This window comes from Kogia breviceps, chromosome 13 (assembly GCF_026419965.1).
Source record: "Kogia breviceps isolate mKogBre1 chromosome 13, mKogBre1 haplotype 1, whole genome shotgun sequence".
NCBI lineage: Eukaryota > Metazoa > Chordata > Mammalia > Artiodactyla > Physeteridae > Kogia > Kogia breviceps.
The window spans coordinates 75031552-75049550 of record NC_081322.1 but is presented as its reverse complement, the minus strand read 5'-3'; the positions used below and the strand labels follow the sequence as shown (position 1 = coordinate 75049550).

Here is a 17999-nt window from a genome sequence, read left to right as displayed (position 1 = left end):
TGCCATTAGATTTGATGGAACTATTCAGTTAATAAAATATAAAAATCATAAGTTAAGCTGCTGTCTTTTTAAATTACACACTGTGTACACAGAGCTATCTTGTAAACTTCATTCTCTTCAAATGCTTTTGCAGCTGACAATGGTGTTTCACATATTAGTTCTTTGCAGCCTTTTTCATTTTCATCTTTATATTGACAACAGGGTTTCCAGGAATGTGAATCATAGCTGTATACTTCACAGGGGGAAAATACTCAGCAGTGAGATCAAATTGATATAAACAAAGCATAGTGGACCAAACTGTATTCATTTGAACATAGGCAAAATTTTCCCAAATACAATGACGCATTGGGGGATACACTCAGCTCCAAATGACACACAGGCAAACTTCTCTCCTGATGCTGGCTGTCCTATCAGGATTAAAGTCTAGACATTCTATACGGGTCTTTTTTTTTCCCCCCAAACTTCCCAATTAATTCATTTAAATTCATTAATGTTGCAAAAATACGACGTGTAACAAATCAGGACAGAAGTTATTGTATTCCTAACAAGTCAAAGAAAAATAAAATATTACATCTTCTTGGTAAATCAAGACCAACTCTAGTATTTCTTACAGGGACCATATCAACATCTTGCACACACAGTCTTCAGAACTGAATTTCTCACACTGTAACAGAACAGCACTAGGCTATGCAACGCTATCTGAACAATGGTAAAATGATCACAGTACATTAACTGTGTCTAAATGGCAGCATGTGAACTTACGGTAAAAAAAAAAAAAAAAAGTTTGAATCTTTGAAATATATATCAAAGTACATTAGTGTCTAACGAACTCTGAATTGTGTTCTATGTGCCCCAAGGTCTGTGCAAGTCAGTGCCCTGAACACCACAAATATTTACTAGCTAGTTTATGTAAATAAACTGTTGAAGGGGCATAACTTTAGAAAATTCAAAAAGTGCAGTGGAGTAGCTAATTAACATTATTTTCCAAGTTCCTCCTTAGCTACGCTGAATGTAAAAATGCATAAAAATTTCAAAATGCAAATGTTTTAACCTCTTGTAGAATGTCTTATAAAAGAGAATTAGACAGCCACCTGAAACAGATTATAATAATTCTTTAGTAACATGAAAGCATTAAATACCTATGGGTCTTTTAGACTCTGACTGACAGTGGAAGAAACACATGCCCTGAAGGACCATTCTTACCATGGTCATTACAGAAGGTCTAACTCTTAATGTTTCTTTTATACAGCAATCAAATAAATTTTAGATACTTGAGCTGATCATAAGTTAAAGGAGGGAGATCCTTCATTTTCCTTGAAATGTTTTGTCTCTGGCTAACAGGAAGCCAATCCAGACACTAGTAGCCAAGGATGTATGTTGCCCTGCCAAGAGCAGACCAACAAGTTTCCCTGTTACTTCATCATCTGTCAAAGGACACCCACCTTTGTGTGCAGAATCTAATAAAGTTTGGTGAATGTCATCAATTGTTTCTTTCTGTGTTTCTGGATTGCCTTATAGAAAATATTATTGATGTCTTGATGAGCTGCATCCTAAAATTAGGCAAAGGCAGCCGGCCTGGCAACAGACAGACTCCATGGCTAAAACCTCCATCCAACCTGCATACAACTGTGCCACCTTTTCGTGGAGTTGACTTCTGATTTCCTTTCCATGTAAACAATGGCTAGCTGTTAAAATTATCAGCTCAGAAAGAGCATCAAAACAAATTTTTTTCTCCCCAACTTTGAAAGTATTCCTTTGTTTCTTTTTCAATTATAGAAACATGCTACACCTCAAGTTGACTATGTTAAGGACACTTTTAACATTTTCTTCTGCCCCAGGAAAACTGGGTTAGATACATCCTATGCAACTCCCTTTCCACACACAGATGGTGTCAGATGCCTGCAGACATCTTCTGCATTTAGATCTTCCAATTTACAATTAAAAACAGCAATGTAGCAGCATCACTCACCAGAACGTAAGGAAACATCTTGCCTACCATGGTAAAATTAATACAGGTCCGTGTTTCTCATATGCATTTTCTAGGAATTCAGCTGGACTTTTTTCAAGTGCTATGACATGCTCAAGGAATGGCACTGGAGAGATGTCTGGTGGACTCTTTGCCCTAGCGGGCAGCTAGACACAGTGGCCAAAGGCATGGGGGAGCAGGGAGACCAGACTGAGGGTGCAGGAGATCAGCGGCATGGACACTGCCGCCTGTTACCTGCACCATCGTTGCCCGGGCACTGCTTCAGTCCCCTGGAGACGCCGGAGGCAAGATCACCTCTGTTCCTCCGAACTAACAGAGCGAGAGAAGCTGGCAGATGGGCATCTGGTGGGGACTTGGCCCTCAGGTCTCCTACGACAGGTCCCACCTGCCACTCCCCTCAAGCACTTATTTTTTTTCCAGCATTGTCTCAGCAACAAATTAAACTCTGTTTTTTTTTTTTAACCATTGAGGTTTAGAGTCAGGTATACTAAACTAAAGTATGTCTGGGGCTTCCCTGGTGGCGCAGTGGTTGAGAATCCGCCTGCCGATGCAGGGGACGCGGGTTCGTGCCCCGGTCCGGGAAGATCCCACATGCCGCAGAGCGGCTGGGCCCGTGAGCCATGGCCGCTGAGCCTGCGCGTCCAGAGCCTGCGCTCCGCAATGGGAGAGGCCACGGCAGTGAGAGGCCCGCGTACCACCAAAAAATAAATAAATAAATAAATAAAGTATGTCTGTCACTGTTTCAAGCCTTCAGACCTTCAAGATTCTGCTTAATGGTAAAGTCATAACTCATTCAATGATTCCTTAGTGACTTGAAAGTTCTAAACCTGCCTAATTTATGACTTGTCTACACCATCCCGAACCAAGTATTCAAAGTCAGAATCCAAGAATTAATCAGCCAGTTAGTTGGGCAACAACACAGCAGGAGATCTCTTAAGAATTGCTATCTTAGGGCTTCCCTGGTGGCGCAGTGGTTGAGAATCCGCCTGCCGATGCAGGAGACACGGGTTCGTGCCCTGGTCCGGGAAGATCCCACATGCCGCGGAGCAACTAAGCCCGTGAGCCATGGCCGCTGAGCCTGTGCGTCCGGAGCCTGTGCTCCGCAACGGGAGAGGCCACAGCAGTGAGAGGCCCGCATACCGCAAAAAAAAAAAAAAAAAAAAAAAGAATTGCTATCTTGCTATCACAAACACTACTCCAGTGTCCTAAAGGTTAATTAGGCTTCTTTCAGTGCTTTATTTAACTCAGAGCAAAAAAAAATATGACACAATAAACTGTAATATCTACTCAGAAATGAAAGTAAGCAAAAGTTTAAGGTTTATAGATAAAGCTTGACTTTTAGGTTAGTCAAAGGTAGTTTGTTGAAGGCATCTTATAGAACTAATGCTTATAACGGTTGTATTTACTTTTTCTTTGGTGGTTATTTAGTAATTTATCATTATCAATCTTATCAGTATATTCCTATACCCTGTGATGTCCCTGTCCTAGTCTGTTTGAGCTGCTGTAACCAACCACTATAGACCAAGTGGCTTATAAAAAACAGAAATTTCTCACAGTTCTGGAGGCTGGGAAGTCCAAGATCAAGGTACCAGCAGATTTAGTGTCTGGCGAGGACCCACTTCCTGGTTCACAGACAGTATGTGCCCTCACACAGCGGAGGGGGGTAAAGGAGCTCACTGGGGCCTCTTTTACATGGTCACTCACCCCATTCATAAGGGCTCCACCCTCATGACCTCATCACTTCCCAAAGGCCTCACCTCCAAATAAAATGACTCGGGTATTAGGACTTAATGTATGAATTGGGGGGGGCGGGGGGGGTTGGGGTGGAGGCATTCAGTCTGTAGCAATCCCCCAACATTCTTTTTCAATGTCAGGAGGTCAAGTGCTCACAAATGAAAACCAAACATCTGCACTCTTACCCTAGCAAGTGCTTCTTCAATGGTGATCATCTTTTCCTTGACCATCAACATCAGCTGAATCCGTTCCTCATCACTCATTGTGATCTCGCTTGCAACATAACCCACATCTTCCCCTAGAGATCCAAGAAGAAAAACAATAGGAACAGTTGAAGAAGAAAATAAAAAAGATGAAACAGGATGCCAGTCTTGAAGGCTTGTCATCTAGGACTAGAGAAGGATGTAATTCAGGTGCACCGTCTACCCCTGTTACCGATGGAGCCGCGGGACCAGGAATGGGCTGCCTTTTAGGAAGCCAGGGAGCCTATCTCACTTGGAAACAAGCTCCAAGAACAAATGGATGTTACCATGGAAACAAATCCTTCAAAATGATCAGAGCTTTTGTGATGGAGGGTCTAGTGGAGGAGTTTTGGAAGAAGGCTGACAGGGAGTCTGGAGTGACAGGTGAGGCAGAGACCTAACTTAAAGACCCGGCTAGAGCGAACAAGCGCTCCAAGCCTCCTTCTGCTGAAGGTTCTCTGCGTCCTTCCATTTCAAACATGAACAAGGGGCTTCCCTGGTGGCGCAGTGGTTGAGAATCCGCCTGCCCATGCAGGAGACACGGGTTCGTGCCCTGGTCCGGGAAGATCCCACATGCCGTGGAGCAACTAAGCCCGTGAGCCGTGGCCGCTGAGCCTGTGCGTCCAGAGCCTGTGCCCCGCAACGGGAGAGGCCGCAACAGTGAGAGGCCCGCATACCGCAAAAAGAAAAAAAAAAAAAAAAAAACATGAACAAGAACATGTTTTTGCAGAGCAGGGAGAGGAAACCCTCTTTCACAACAGAGAACCTGAAGGTCACAGCGTCTGCTGCGGGACAAAACCTGCATCCTGGTGAAAGCCTAGATCCCTACTAATCTATTTGACTGCTGTTCCTCAGGGGACACGTGCAAATAAATATAATCTCAGGTGTGAAACATTTGGAGATCATTAGAAGGAAGGTACTACCTATGCATATATCTGAAAGTATCACTCTCATAAATATGTTTCCAAACTGTGAGGGGAACTCAACTTCTAGCTCAAAACTGAAGAACTGCAGAGGGAAAGAGAATCTCTCAGTTAGGATCCTTTGAAAGTGTTCTCTTGTAAAGCAAAATTGCCATCACGTCTCATATATGCGAGCCACGTCAGCGTACGTGCCTTTGATCGGCGTGTGGGGAGAGCGTGTCGGTGAAGGAGGGCTGTCATGCGCAGCCGGAGTTCTCACCCCTCGTCCTTCTCCTCCATCCTGTTGTTCCCGTACACACCTTACTAGAATCAGTGCCATCGGCATGCTCGGCTCTAGCCTCATCTGTCCGTGGCATAGACGGATGGACTGACTGAGTCTGGCTGCAGACTTGCGGGAACCCATTTCACTCAGGACCTACCTTGGAATTTACGTTCCCCTGTGTTTCCTTATCTCACTTCCATTTTGTAATCAATCAGCCCAGAAACACCACCCAAGTGCCCTTCGCCACTCAGCCCCTTGTGCGGGAAGAGTAATGGTGTGTGCCAAGGGAGGGGAGAGCCTGCAGCTTTGATCCGTTTTACTATCTGCCTCGCCTCCAGTGGTGGAGCGGAGCGTTGGAGAGAGCTGCCTGGGTTTAAAAAGAAATCCACGTGAGCCGGTAAACTGCTGGCTTCCCTCCCTCCATCCCTTTCTCTCTCTCTTTCGTCTTTTCTTTCTTTCTAAATAAGACTCTGTTAGAATCCAAGGTTTACTTCGAATCGTAAGTGACGCTGGGTGTGTCTCAAAATGAAAAACTGGGAATGCTTAAGAATAACTCTCTCACAGCAGGACAACTTAAATAAGCCCACTGGGGGCTTCCCTGGTGGCGCAGTGGTTGAGAGTCCGCCTGCCGATGCCGTGCCCCGGTCCGGGAAGATCCCACGTGCCACGGAGCAGCTGGGCCCGTGAGCCACGGCCGCTGAGCCTGCGTGTCCGGAGCCTGTGCTCCGCAACGGGAGAGGCCACAACGGTGAGAGGCCCGCGTACTGCAAAAAAAAAGCCCACTGATGGCTGCCAAGGAACCCAGGTGTGCCACTGACACACACTGTGTCCATTTTTCTCATTTCCGTGTGTAGGAATAACTGGAGAAGCAATCTGCACAGGCTAGGACGCCAAGATTTTGTAAAAGAAAATAAGTCGTGTCAGTGGTGAGCAACTAAAAATGTTCATCTAATGATAACCTTATCCAGCCAGACTGGAATCTGGAAGTAGCTTTGTTTCCCCTCCCTGTCTGAATACTGGAGAAACATAAGTTATATAACTGGGCCTCAAAGGGATGACATATTTACTTACTATATAAACAACAACAAAAGACACAGCTAAGAGGAGGGCAGGACTGCCTTCACAAAGCAGCCCGGGCACATTCCCATGATGTCAGCCCATTAGACAGAGTTTCCAGGGGTAACAACCCCATAACTGTCCCTGCCACAGAAAAGCATCAGCAGTTCAGAAGATTGCAAAGGCCCCAAGTGGCAGGGCGGGGGGGGGAGGGTCCAAAACTCACAAATGCTAAGACATTCTGGACCCTTTTAGGGTCCATCTTGGCCAGTAAAGATCTCCCTGAGGTTGATGTGACTGAGAAAAGGAAAGATTTGGTCTTTGATGTCAGATCTATAAAAGAAAGGACTGCGAACTCTTTCCATTTTGATTTATAAAAAGAAAAAAAAAAACCCCACTGGGATGAAGTCTTATTCTAGTTTACAGCATCCATTTAGATTAGCAGCCCAGGCTTCTTAACATTTTAGAGCTAAAAGGACCTACTGTCTGCCAGCTGTGTTACAGTACCTTTTGAAGTCTGTCTCATTATTCCTTTCTGATTCTTTCGGAAGTTCTGCCAGAAATACTTATTTTTCTTCTTCCAATCTCCTTTTCCTTTAAAAAAAAGAAAACAAAGGCACAAGCAATAAATTCATTAATAACAAAAGTAGCCTCTTCCTTACAACTCAAAGCCTGTAAGAATACTTTGATTTCACAAAAAGACAGTTTTTCTCTTTCAGTTTGTGAAAAGACTTAGAAATGCCAATAAAGTTGTTTAAAAGAAATGCAAATTTCCTAAGAGCAAGAAATGGTACAGTAGGGTTAAGATGAGAAATAAAGAAACATCAAAAAAGCAGGCAAAACATGCATCCTTATTTTCACTTTGATGTTTGTTTAACTAGTGTGTCTAATTCTGCCTTGTCTTGTGGTGTAGTTTTCCCCCTTCGGTCTCAGCCACAATGATTTCAACTGAACCACAAACAGGTTACTCTAAAAAGTTAACTTTGTTTTGTTGCTATTCCTGTTGTTGATCTACCCTTGATTTATTTCTGTTATCCCAGGTTTAATGAAGAGAACAGAATGGTTGGTATGTGCTGTGCACGCTGGTCAGTAGAGCTGGTTCCGCGTGTCTGTGGGGTTGACAGACCCGTGGAACCAGCTATTTCTCTACGGTGTGGAATTGGCACGGGTCTAGCTATGGCATGGGGGGGGCACGATTCCCACCTCTCTGATACTCAGGCTACCTGCTGACCTACCTACAACTCACTCAGGGCACCATGATGAGAAAAGCAGGCTGCTATCCTGCTGTGACATCTCCCAACTCGGTCCCCCCCACTCCTGTCTCCCATCCTTCCCAGACTGTTCTGGGTGACTTTGAAGTGAAAACAGATTCACTGCCATGGCTAGACATTTTTCATATCTGGTCAGCCTGTGATCATCAGGAACATGTAATACCTTTTAAAAAGCAAGAGGAAAGGGGGAAAGTAAGGAAAAGAAAAGAAGAGGGTGGCCCTTTATTCTTTAAAAATAAAACGAAGGGGGCTTCCCTGCTGGCACAGCGGTTGAGAGTCCGCCTGCCGATGCAGGGGACGCGGGTTCGTGCCCCGGTGCGGGAAGATCCCACGTGCCGCGGAGCGGCTGGGCCCGTGAGCCATGGCCGCTGCGCCTGCGCGTCCAGAGCCTGTGCTCCGCAACCGGAGAGGCCACAGCAGTGAGAGGCCCGCGTAACGCAAAAAAAAAAAAAAAAAAAACCCGAAGAAGCAGCAGCCCTATCTGCTCTCGTGGACAGGACACACCCAAAGCTGCGGCTTCGTCACCGTTCGGGGTCCGGTTGCTCCACGGCCACTGGAAACAGGGCCCAGCGGAGTGATGCACTGTTGGTTTCCACAGACTAGGCCGGCGGTACCAGGCAGTGCGGCACAAAACAGACCCGTGGAAACCCCGCGCGAGGGGCTCCCAGGCTAAGGGCATTACTTGTCAAAGCGGGATGTCCTCCTTATGTTCTGACAATCCCCAGGACCCTGGGAAGGAAACTGGAGTCCGCTAGCCTGAGGCTGCCTCTGTACCCAGAATCTGGAAGGTGCCTGCTGCCTCTGGGCTAAACACATCAGCAAATATCAGCCATGAAAGGTTAAAGTGAAGTAGGGTTATCACTACTTCAGTCTTTCTCACAAGCGATCTGGGGATAGAATGTATTTCTTGTAAGCTAGACTCTCCCCTTCTCCCATTTTAATGTTTCTGAAATGGAGGTGCAGCTTAAGAAAAAACTGGCAAGAGCTAACATTTATCCCGCACTTACCATACCCAGGCACTTTGTATCCAATGGCATATCTCATTGAACACTCACTCACAATGAACATATGATGTATTCTTGTTTCCATGTGTGGATGAGAAAACCGAGGCTTAGAGAGGCAAGTGACTTGCCCAAGGTCATAACTAGTAAAGTTGGTAGTCATGATTCAAATCCAAATCAAAGCTTGATTTGAGCACTTATGCACCTAATCATGATTACTCTGCTGGGCTTTCTTAGACCCAAACAGAAGAAATGTTACAAAATCAAGAGTGGATTTTATAACACTTTAATTGTGCATAATCTTTCATTCAAAAGTTCCAAATAGAAGGATTTATCCTAAGGACACGATCAGGGATAGGCTCAAGGATTTTTAGTGGTAGCATCATTTCTCTGTGATAGAAAAAAAAGCTACAAACAACTTACATGCCCAGCAAAGAAGAGATTGGTTGATTCAATTATGGCACATCCAATATGACAGAATATTACGCAGACTTGAGAATTTTACTGTAAAAAATACTCAGTCATGTAGGAACATGCTCAGGATATATTCAGTTGTAGAATACGATCCATATTATGTTTTTCTGAAACCCACACAAATTCAGAAAAAGAGAGGAAAGCTATACATCGAAATCTTAACAATGTTTATTTCTGGGTGGAAGGATTCTTTGTGGTTTTTGTATGTTCACATACTTATGTGTTCCGCAAAGGATTAAAAGAAAATAATTAATTAAAAATGGTTAAACCAAGAAAAGTGGTACTGACCTACAGAGCTGTCTTCCGAGTGTGACTTACGAAGAGGATTCCTACAAAAGAAAAACAAGTGTGATTACCAGGGAGCTTTACCTTCATGTGAGGACTGAAAATCCTCTAAACTAGTGGTACCCAGCACCAATCAACTTAGGAGAGCCAGGGAAATTTCTACAGAATATTTACCAATGGCCTGCCCCAGCTACCTGCTGCCTTTCTAGAAACCGGCTTAGGTGACATTTGTCAACACTAATTAAAGGCTCACTCCAGGGTAGGACCTATATTAAATGAAGGGAACGGACTTCACTGGCTGATTGCTGAAGTGCCTTCCATTTCTGTGAAGCATTATTTACATGTTAAGTTACTGCCATTGAGAAGTCTCTCACGTAAGTGGGAAAGAGAAGGTAAATAATAAGAAGAATATAGACCCGGCAGATAAGTGAAGTGGTCACCTGGAGGACAAATAAGGGGGGGGTGCAGGGGTCTGTGGACATCAAGCAACAGGAGATTGGATGCCCCAAGCAGGGGGGCAAGCTAGGATGTAACTCCTCTGGACCCTTGCTGCCATCTGGTAAGTGCACTACGTGTTTCTCTAGATCTTCCAATTTCAAAGGGAAGCCAGAAGTCTGCATTTCTTTGACAAGAGCCCCACATTTTTAAGGATGGCAAATAATTCAATATTTCTAAAAATGTGTCCAAGTTCATTAACACGTGTCTGGGCAACAGATTTGGCTCACACCCTCCCCGACCCTAGCTGCCAGTGTGTGACTGTGGATATGTACAGATGAACTCAAATAGCCTGAAAAGTGAACCCGGCCCCAAACCCAGGCGAACAAGCCTTTCTCCAGAATATACATAGACAGAGAACAACTTAAAGGAAGAAGGCAGGGAAACCAAAGAAAGTTAAAATTGGTTCTCTCAAAAGGGGAAGAGTAGAGGGGGCTTCCCTGGTGGCGCAGTGGTTGAGAATCTGCCTGCCGATGCAGGGGACACGGGTTCAAGCCCTGGTCTGGGAAGATCCCACATGCCGCGGAGCAATGAAGCCCGTGCGCCACAACTACTGAGCCTGCGCGTCTGGAGCCTGTGCTCCGCAGCAAGAGAGGCCGCAACAGCGAGAGGCCCGCACACCGCGATGAAGAGTGGCCCCCGCTTGCCACAACTAGAGAAAGCCCTCGCACAGAAACGAAGACCCATCACAGCCATAAATGAATAAATAAAGTTGTAAGTACAAAGATTTAAGGAAAAAAAATGGGGAAGAGTAGAGATGGAGCATAATCTTCCGCTAGGTGGGTCCAGAGCCGAGAGGGCAAGTTCAGTGTCCCTGAGCTTGCTGACCAGGAAAACCAGGAAGAAGGAGCCTGAATAGGAACAGAAGCAGGAATGCTCAGGGGGTTTACCCCTGAACCTTCACTGCTCGTACATCCACCCGGACAGAGGGTGGAGGTGGCATCTGGCGAAACCCTCTTTAGTGTGAGAAAGCATGGGAGGCCAGAGTTCCACTGAAACAATCAGGACGTCCAATCACTTAAGAGTGATTTTCTGCCTACCTGGCAGGTAAAAAGGACCTCTAGAACTTAAGGTGACCAGAGAGGGGCAGGGGGCTTCCTCTCATGCAGAGTCACCTATGAGAAGCCATCTCTCTTTGGAAGAGCTGCATCGACGCTGGCTGACTGCTGGCTGCCGTTTGAAGACTTCAGCCCTGTAAGCACCTTCAGACCCCAAGTCTGCGAGAAGAGAATTGTTTCTGACTAGCACCAAAGCCTGACAGACCTCTTCTGTCCATGAGGGGATAGAGTGAGAGCAAAGAACAGAAAACAGGAGAAAGGACTCGGATGCTGAAGAGCTAGACTTGAGGCCTAGTTTCTTGCCCTTCCTACCACGGAAAACGTACGGAAGATCTACCTCGTCAGCACATTTTGCCACATTTAGCTTCTAGGATATACTCTCCTCCCTCCAATCCACACCCAAAATAGAAAATCCCTAAACAGATACTTACTTGAAAGGCTTCTATGAAATAGCTATTTCAGTTTCCTTCGTTCGGCAAAAACGTGTTGATGCTATTGTGAGTAAGGTACATACAATCATGAAGAAGTGGGACGGACGATGGAGGGGGGGTGACAAAACACGAACAAAGTACAGGCAAACAAGGAGAAACTACAGCGGGAGGAGGAGGGGGAAGGGAGGGGGAGGGGGAAGGAAGGGGGGAGGGGGCATGGGGTGGGGGAGGGGAGGGGGTGAGGAAGGAGGAGGAGGGTGAAGAGAAGGAACAGAAACACAGGCCAGGAAGGTGCTCAAGGCCACAGAAGTAGGAGCAAGGCAAATACCAGCAGAGAGCTGAGTAGAGCTGGCTAGTTGACTGGGGATTAAGGCAGGAAGTCCTTCGAAAATAATATTTACGCTAAGGTTTGAATACTTAAATTTTGTTTTTTAAATTTTACTCTGTTGCCTTTGTAGCTCAGAGTCATGGTAATACGCCTCAGCCCATCTTACTTCAACTGGCCATGACTTACCAGCACCACCACCAAGCTTTCTGTAGATGACCTCTGATGGCAAAGGAAGTGGCACATTTATTTTTATACTCACACTAAGGACCTAATTGCTTACAACCAACTATATCAACTATCCCCAGCTCTTGATAAACTACTTACCTATGTAATAAACTAAAAATATGTATATGTCTTTCACTTTTTCTAAAAGAAATATTTTCATGGGAAGATGGTCTAAAGAAATAGTACTTGTCTTCAGTCCTTTGTTGATTTAGAAGAATACACTTCATCGAGTTGTAAGGAATTCTCTCCATCGTTTAATCCAATCCCAATTTTACAGAAAACCATGGTCTCCAGAAATTACAGAAATGGCGCACGTTTCCCTGACTGGTTACAGACCAGCAAGGAGCCGTACTGAGGGATCGCTAGACCGGCTGTCTTTCCAAAATACACTTGACTCTCCCTATCTGCATGAAGTGTATATAAAATTGCCTGTCTCAGTACGATTCTTCAAAAATCCAAAGGCTCATTTCTAAGTTTTCAACCCATTTTTCACTCGTTCTGCCCAATGGGAATATCTAATACTGTAAAAACATTCCAAAATTCATACTACAGAAAAGTTATGTTCTCACTATTACATAGTTATCACAAAATATAATTGTATTTTCCTCTGTAAAAAGCTGGCTTACGGGCTTCCCTGGTGGCACAGTGGTTGGGAGTCTGCCTGCCAATGCAGGCGACACGGGTTCGAGACCTGGTCTGGGAGGTTCCCACATGCCGCGGAGCGACTGGGCCCGCGAGCCACAACTACTGAGCCTGCGCGTCTGGAGCTTGCGCTCCGCAACAAGAGATGCCGCGATAGTGAGAGGCCCACGCACCGCGATGAAGAGTGACCCCCGCTTGCCACAACTAGAGAAAGCCCTCGCACAGAAACGAAGACCCAACACAGCCAAAAAATAAATTAATTAATTAAAAAAATCTGGCTTACAACTTTTTCATTATTTTTATCTACCTTCTTCAAATTATCATGTGTTTTGAATATTTACCCTTGGGTTTGCATTTTTAATCTATTTGTTACAAAAGAGGTACTTCTCCTAGTCATCATTTGCATTTCCCCCAAAGTGCCAGCAGATGGCACTGTAGCTTCTTTATTCAACTTGCTTATGGTAGCCAGTGGGGATTTTGGATTTAAAATTTCACCAGTTCACAATCTAGATACTGGTCAAAGATAAGCAAGCCAATGTTTCATAAGCACGAAGCCCCCCAACTCATCAATTTACAAAGGGGGTAAAATGATGCCATATCAAGTTTAATTTGGATGCAGTGAATTTTCCCTGCAAACAGAAGCTGGCAGAGCAGCAATGCGAAATGCCATCTCCTTTCTCTTTGAGACTGATTACAAAACTCATCCAGCAGGAACAAAAATCAGTGATGTCACCAAATTCCAAATTCGGATGGCAGCAGGTGGAAGGGGTCGTTTACTGATCTCCTGGTGGAAGAAATTAATGCTCAGAAGTCAGTCACAAAGAGGCCTCCTCAGGCTTCCCTCGTGGCTCAGTGGTTGAGAATTCGCCTGCCAATGCAGGGGACACGGGTTCAAGCCCTGGTCCGGGAAGATCCCACGTGCCGCAGAGCCACTAAGCCCGTGAGCCATGGCCGCTGAGCCTGTGCTCTAGAGCCCACGAGCCACCACTACTGAAGCCTGCACGCCTAGAGGCCAAGAACCATAACGAAGAGCAGCCCCGTTCGCCGCCAACTAGAGAAAGCCCGCACGCAGCACTGAAGACCCAATGCAGCCACAAATAAATAAGTAAAATAAATAAATTTATAAAAACAAAACAAGGGCTTCCCTGGTGGCGCAGTGGTTGAGAGTCCGCCTGCCGATGCAGGAGACACGGGTTCGTGCCCTGGTCCGGGAAGATCCCACATGCCGCGGAGCAACTAAGTCCGTGAGCCATGGCCGCTAGGCCTGCGCGTCCGGAGCCTGTGCTCCGCAACGGGAGAGGCCACAACAGTGAGAGGCCCGCGTACCGCAAAAAAAAAAAAAAAAAAAAAAAAAACAAAGAGGCATCCTCGTAATACATCCTTCCAGCCAGATACTGCAGACGAAAATGGCAGCCTATCTCTAGCCATCACTTTCACTGTCAACAGGGTAAAAAGGATGGGGATTTCCATGCAGATTTCAACGACTGGGAAGCAATAATTAATATTCGGTTGTACTTTGAGAATCTATTAAAGCATTTAATAGTTTTGCATTTAAAGTCTCTGAACTCAATCTTGGTACCTTTTCATCAATAACTACTACTATTAGACCCCAAAACTGCATAAGTGTAAACCTTCCTCAAGACCCCCAAAACTACTCTAGTCCTCCCTGAAGGTCAAATTCATTTCAGAAAATTATACATGAATTAGATCAAAAGATCAATTTAAGGGACAGCATCCACAGAACTGAACCAATTCTTTTCATCCTACACTCCAGTCTTTAGCAAATTCGTTGTTAAATTGCTTCTTTCCTTCATTTTCACTCATTCATTTATTCATTGTTTCTTTCATTCAATAAATATTTATCAAGCTCTCATTCTGAGTCTGGCATCCCTGCGGCACTGAGATCATAGCAGTAAATAAAAGATTGATAAGACGGCTGTTCCCTTGGAGCTAGGATGGGGGGTGCAGATCAAGAAGTAGGGAGAATTCTAGAAAGGATGGACGGAGAAGGCCTCTCTGAAGAGGTGACAGGTGAGCAGATACCTCAATGATAAGCTGGCATGACCTCCACTCCCCCTCCACTGGGGAAGACTGGTGGGGAAAGAAAGGAGGAAGTAAGAGGTCTACTTTGGCCACGTTCAGCTTGAGGTGTTTGTTGAACATCCCTGCAGAGATATTAGCGAGACAGCTGGATATGTGAGTCTAAGTTCAGGGGACTCACTGAGGACTGGAGTTAAGAATTTGGAAGTCACTTGGATATTTAAAGCCAGGAGACCAACTGAAACTGAACTCAGAAGCTGAGACTGAGGTCAAGGGCAATCCAATTTTTATGGGTCAGGAAAAGAAGGGGAAGCAGGCAATAGGACTTCTGGGGAGGGGCCAGTGGAGAGAAGGAAAACCAGGAAAGTACACTGTTACCTTTCTGGCTAGAATAATACTAAAATCAATTTAACACAGATGATATTGCTGCCTCAGACACCATACAGGGTAAACTCCAGGTTGCTCTATTTTTTTATTGAATCTATTGCTTCACAGCAGAGATTCACATAAGACCAAGGTGAAAGAGGAAACTAACAAAGGTCAAAACGAAATTCTTTACGTGTGTATATGAGTCCACCTTGCCTAAGGACACAGAGGTGGTCAGAGACTTAACTGTGTGTCTGAGTCCAAAGCTTCACCCACTTCACTGAACATATTGCTTCTCATTTACATGAAAGAAAATCACATCACGTGATACACTAACCTGGTTCTTGGGTAAGTTCCTGGAATGGCACTCAGAAGGATTTGTGAGGAGAGAGCATGTTTTCTTTTTTTTTTTGGTACGCGGGCCTCTCACTGTTGTGGCCTCTCCCGTTGCAGAGCACAGGCTCCGGACGCGCAGGCTCAGCGGCCATGGCTCACGGGCCCAGCCGCTCCGCGGCATGTGGGATCCTCCCGGACCGGGGCCCGAACCCGTGTCCCCTGCATCGGCAGGCGGACTCTCAACCACTGCGCCACCAGGGAAGCCCGAGAGAGCATGTTTTCAACCCCAAATGTGAACATGGCCTATGGGTTTATAAGAACTAAGTATTTCATAAACACTTTTCAGGATTCGGCGGTGTTACTACTGCATGGTCCTCTTGTCTGCTTGTCGAAGGAAAGGAAGCCACATAATTTGGCTCAAACCCATTTTTCTTCTTCTGTCTATTTATAGATAAATAGCCTAAGGTACCTCCAGGCAGAGACAGCTCTATCTCATTGTTACATACTTAGGCTGGCACACCAGAAAGGTATAACTAATGCCCATGCATAAAGGAATTCCTAAAATAGACTTCATGTTTTTGTTCTGATGGACTGTCCAGAAACTTCATTATAACCAAACAAAAAACAAAAGAAAAACTGTTCTAACCTCATTTCTAAGAAAGGACGATGTGTTACATGTTACTGGAAAATGTATACTTAAGAGGTTTTAAAGCTTCCTTTATCTTGAGTCTCCGGAAATACACTAATATACATTATCAGTTTATTTCCTGCTGGATTTTGAATCAGGGCTTTTGCTGTGTCTGGGTCTTTGCCTACATCATCCCCTGGCCTGCCAAGGCAGTCCCCAAAGCCAGCAGCAATTTTCCTCAAGATGCAGAAAAAGGACTGAGGGAGAAGAAGGCAAATGGGTTGAGGGTCTTTTTAGTAGTTAATATTCTCTTTTGCTTTATTTTTTTTTTCTCGTTTTGGCCGTACCACGTGGTTTGTGAGATCCTAGTTCTCTGACCAGGGAATCGAACCTGGTCCCCAGCAGTGAAAGTGCCAAGTCCTAACCACTGGACTGCCAGGGAATTCCCTTCTTTTGCTTTTTTGCTTTATACCTTACCTACATATAACAAACTACTCACATTTATATTTTTCATATTTAGTGACAAATCATTTTGTGTAAATTAGGTAATTCCTTAATTTGACATTTCTTATTATCCTTTGGGTAGCAAAGATATTTTTCATATAGGAGCATTTCTTCTCTATTTAATAGAAATAAATATGAAACAAAATTCGGCTCATACTATCCGCTGTCTGCCATGAAAATTTAAGGGTCACCCTCTCCCCAGCCATGGGGTAAGGACCAGGGTGAGGCATCCAACATGGAGGGTCCCCAGTGCTGGGCGCTCACTCTCGGGGTTGGGGGGATGCAGGGAGAAAGTGCCTCCTTAAATTCCGTGCCCTCTGTAATCTCTTGCTTTACCCTTGATGGGGCCCTTCCCAGCCAATAACCATTGTATTTCATACACACAATGGAAATGAGCTTGCCAATTTACGGGCTGGGATGGAAGGTAACTCTTGCCAAGCGGCTGGCTTATTGTTAGAACTCGCTGAACATTCAGTACCAATGACAACGCTGGTGACATGCTGTCACCCTGGTGCACACACACACTCTCCATACGGGCTTTTTCTTTCACTTCACAGTCTATTCCTGGCCTGTACTTTCGGGCTTTTTGTTGCAAGGTCACCTTCCTAAGTGATCAAGGCAAGAACCAAATCCAAGGCCATGGCCGACACTGCACAGGCTCAGTGCTCACACGCTCAGAAGTCAGGCACACCCGTGACAGCGCTGCCGCAAACCTAAGCCATATCTTCCTTTTTTATGTGAAGTAAAACTGTGGTGTAAAAGCTGTATCTCCCTTAGTGGGTTGTTAGCAGAATTACAGGACACAGTGAATATAAAGGGCTTAGGGCAGTGCCTGGCACTTAGTGAGCTCCCAGTAAATGTGACCTCTTATAACTACTCCCCAGAGCTGCCTCAAACACACGAATATGCTTGGTCTCTGGGCAGGACTGCGCCACCCTCATCCCACGGAGCGCGGCCGCTACTCCGCCCCTATTCTAGACGCCAGCAGTTTCTGAATCACCAAGGTTCCTCCTGCGTATTTTTCTTACATTAACTTGCCTCAAACAATTTGGACGGATGTAGTCATTTCTCTTCCCCTTCTCAATCTCACTTCATACAAGTAATTCATGTTTTTCTCAGAATTAAAAAAAAAAAAAAGACAGAAACAAAAACCACCTAACACAACATTGTAAATCAACTATACTCCAATAAAATTTTTTTTAATTTCATATTTTCCCAAAAAATAAAAAATCATAACAATTGAACAAGATGCCAACACACTTTATCCATTTTTTTCAGCATAGTATAATTAATATTTGCTTATATCCTACTGTCTTCCTTAAGCAGTAAGAACTGTACCAATTTAGCTGACTGCGTTCAGCACAGTGTATACTAAATAATTCTTCATTTATGTTGAGTAGATTTCCATATGAATACATATCATGGGAAATAATTGGGGCCCATCAATAATGTAATATTAACTCTCCAAAAGAAATGGCAGGGTTTCCAGGTTTAAGTGTGGATATTGTCCCAAAGCAAGAATACCAGGGAATTCCCTGGCAATCCAGCAGTTAGGACGCCTCGCTTCCACTGCAGGGGACGCAGATTCGATCCCTGGTTGGGGAACTAAGATCCCACAAGCTGCGCGGTACAGGCCCCGCCCACCCCCAAAGAGAATACCACCCAATCTTTAATTCCAATTTCAAGAGGGTCTCTTACCACACAAATCACA

At 45.0% G+C, this 17999-nt stretch overlaps 1 protein-coding gene and 1 pseudogene across 11 annotated transcripts in view; both read right to left on the bottom strand.

Annotated features, from left to right (window-relative positions):
- Positions 1–17999, bottom strand: part of SASH1 (SAM and SH3 domain containing 1) — a 668710-nt gene that overhangs the window by 65352 nt on the left and 585359 nt on the right. For all 11 annotated transcript variants that reach the window (XM_067010989.1, XM_067010984.1, XM_059083442.2 and 8 more), the window contains 3 exons: positions 9239–9279; positions 6712–6798; positions 3907–4019 (listed from right to left, as the gene is read on the bottom strand). In XM_067010989.1, coding sequence (XP_066867090.1) covers positions 3907–4019; positions 6712–6798; positions 9239–9279 — 241 coding nt within the window. The remainder of the gene's footprint in view (positions 1–3906; positions 4020–6711; positions 6799–9238; positions 9280–17999) is intronic.
- LOC136792445 (lanosterol 14-alpha demethylase pseudogene) lies at positions 1132–1999 on the bottom strand (annotated as a pseudogene).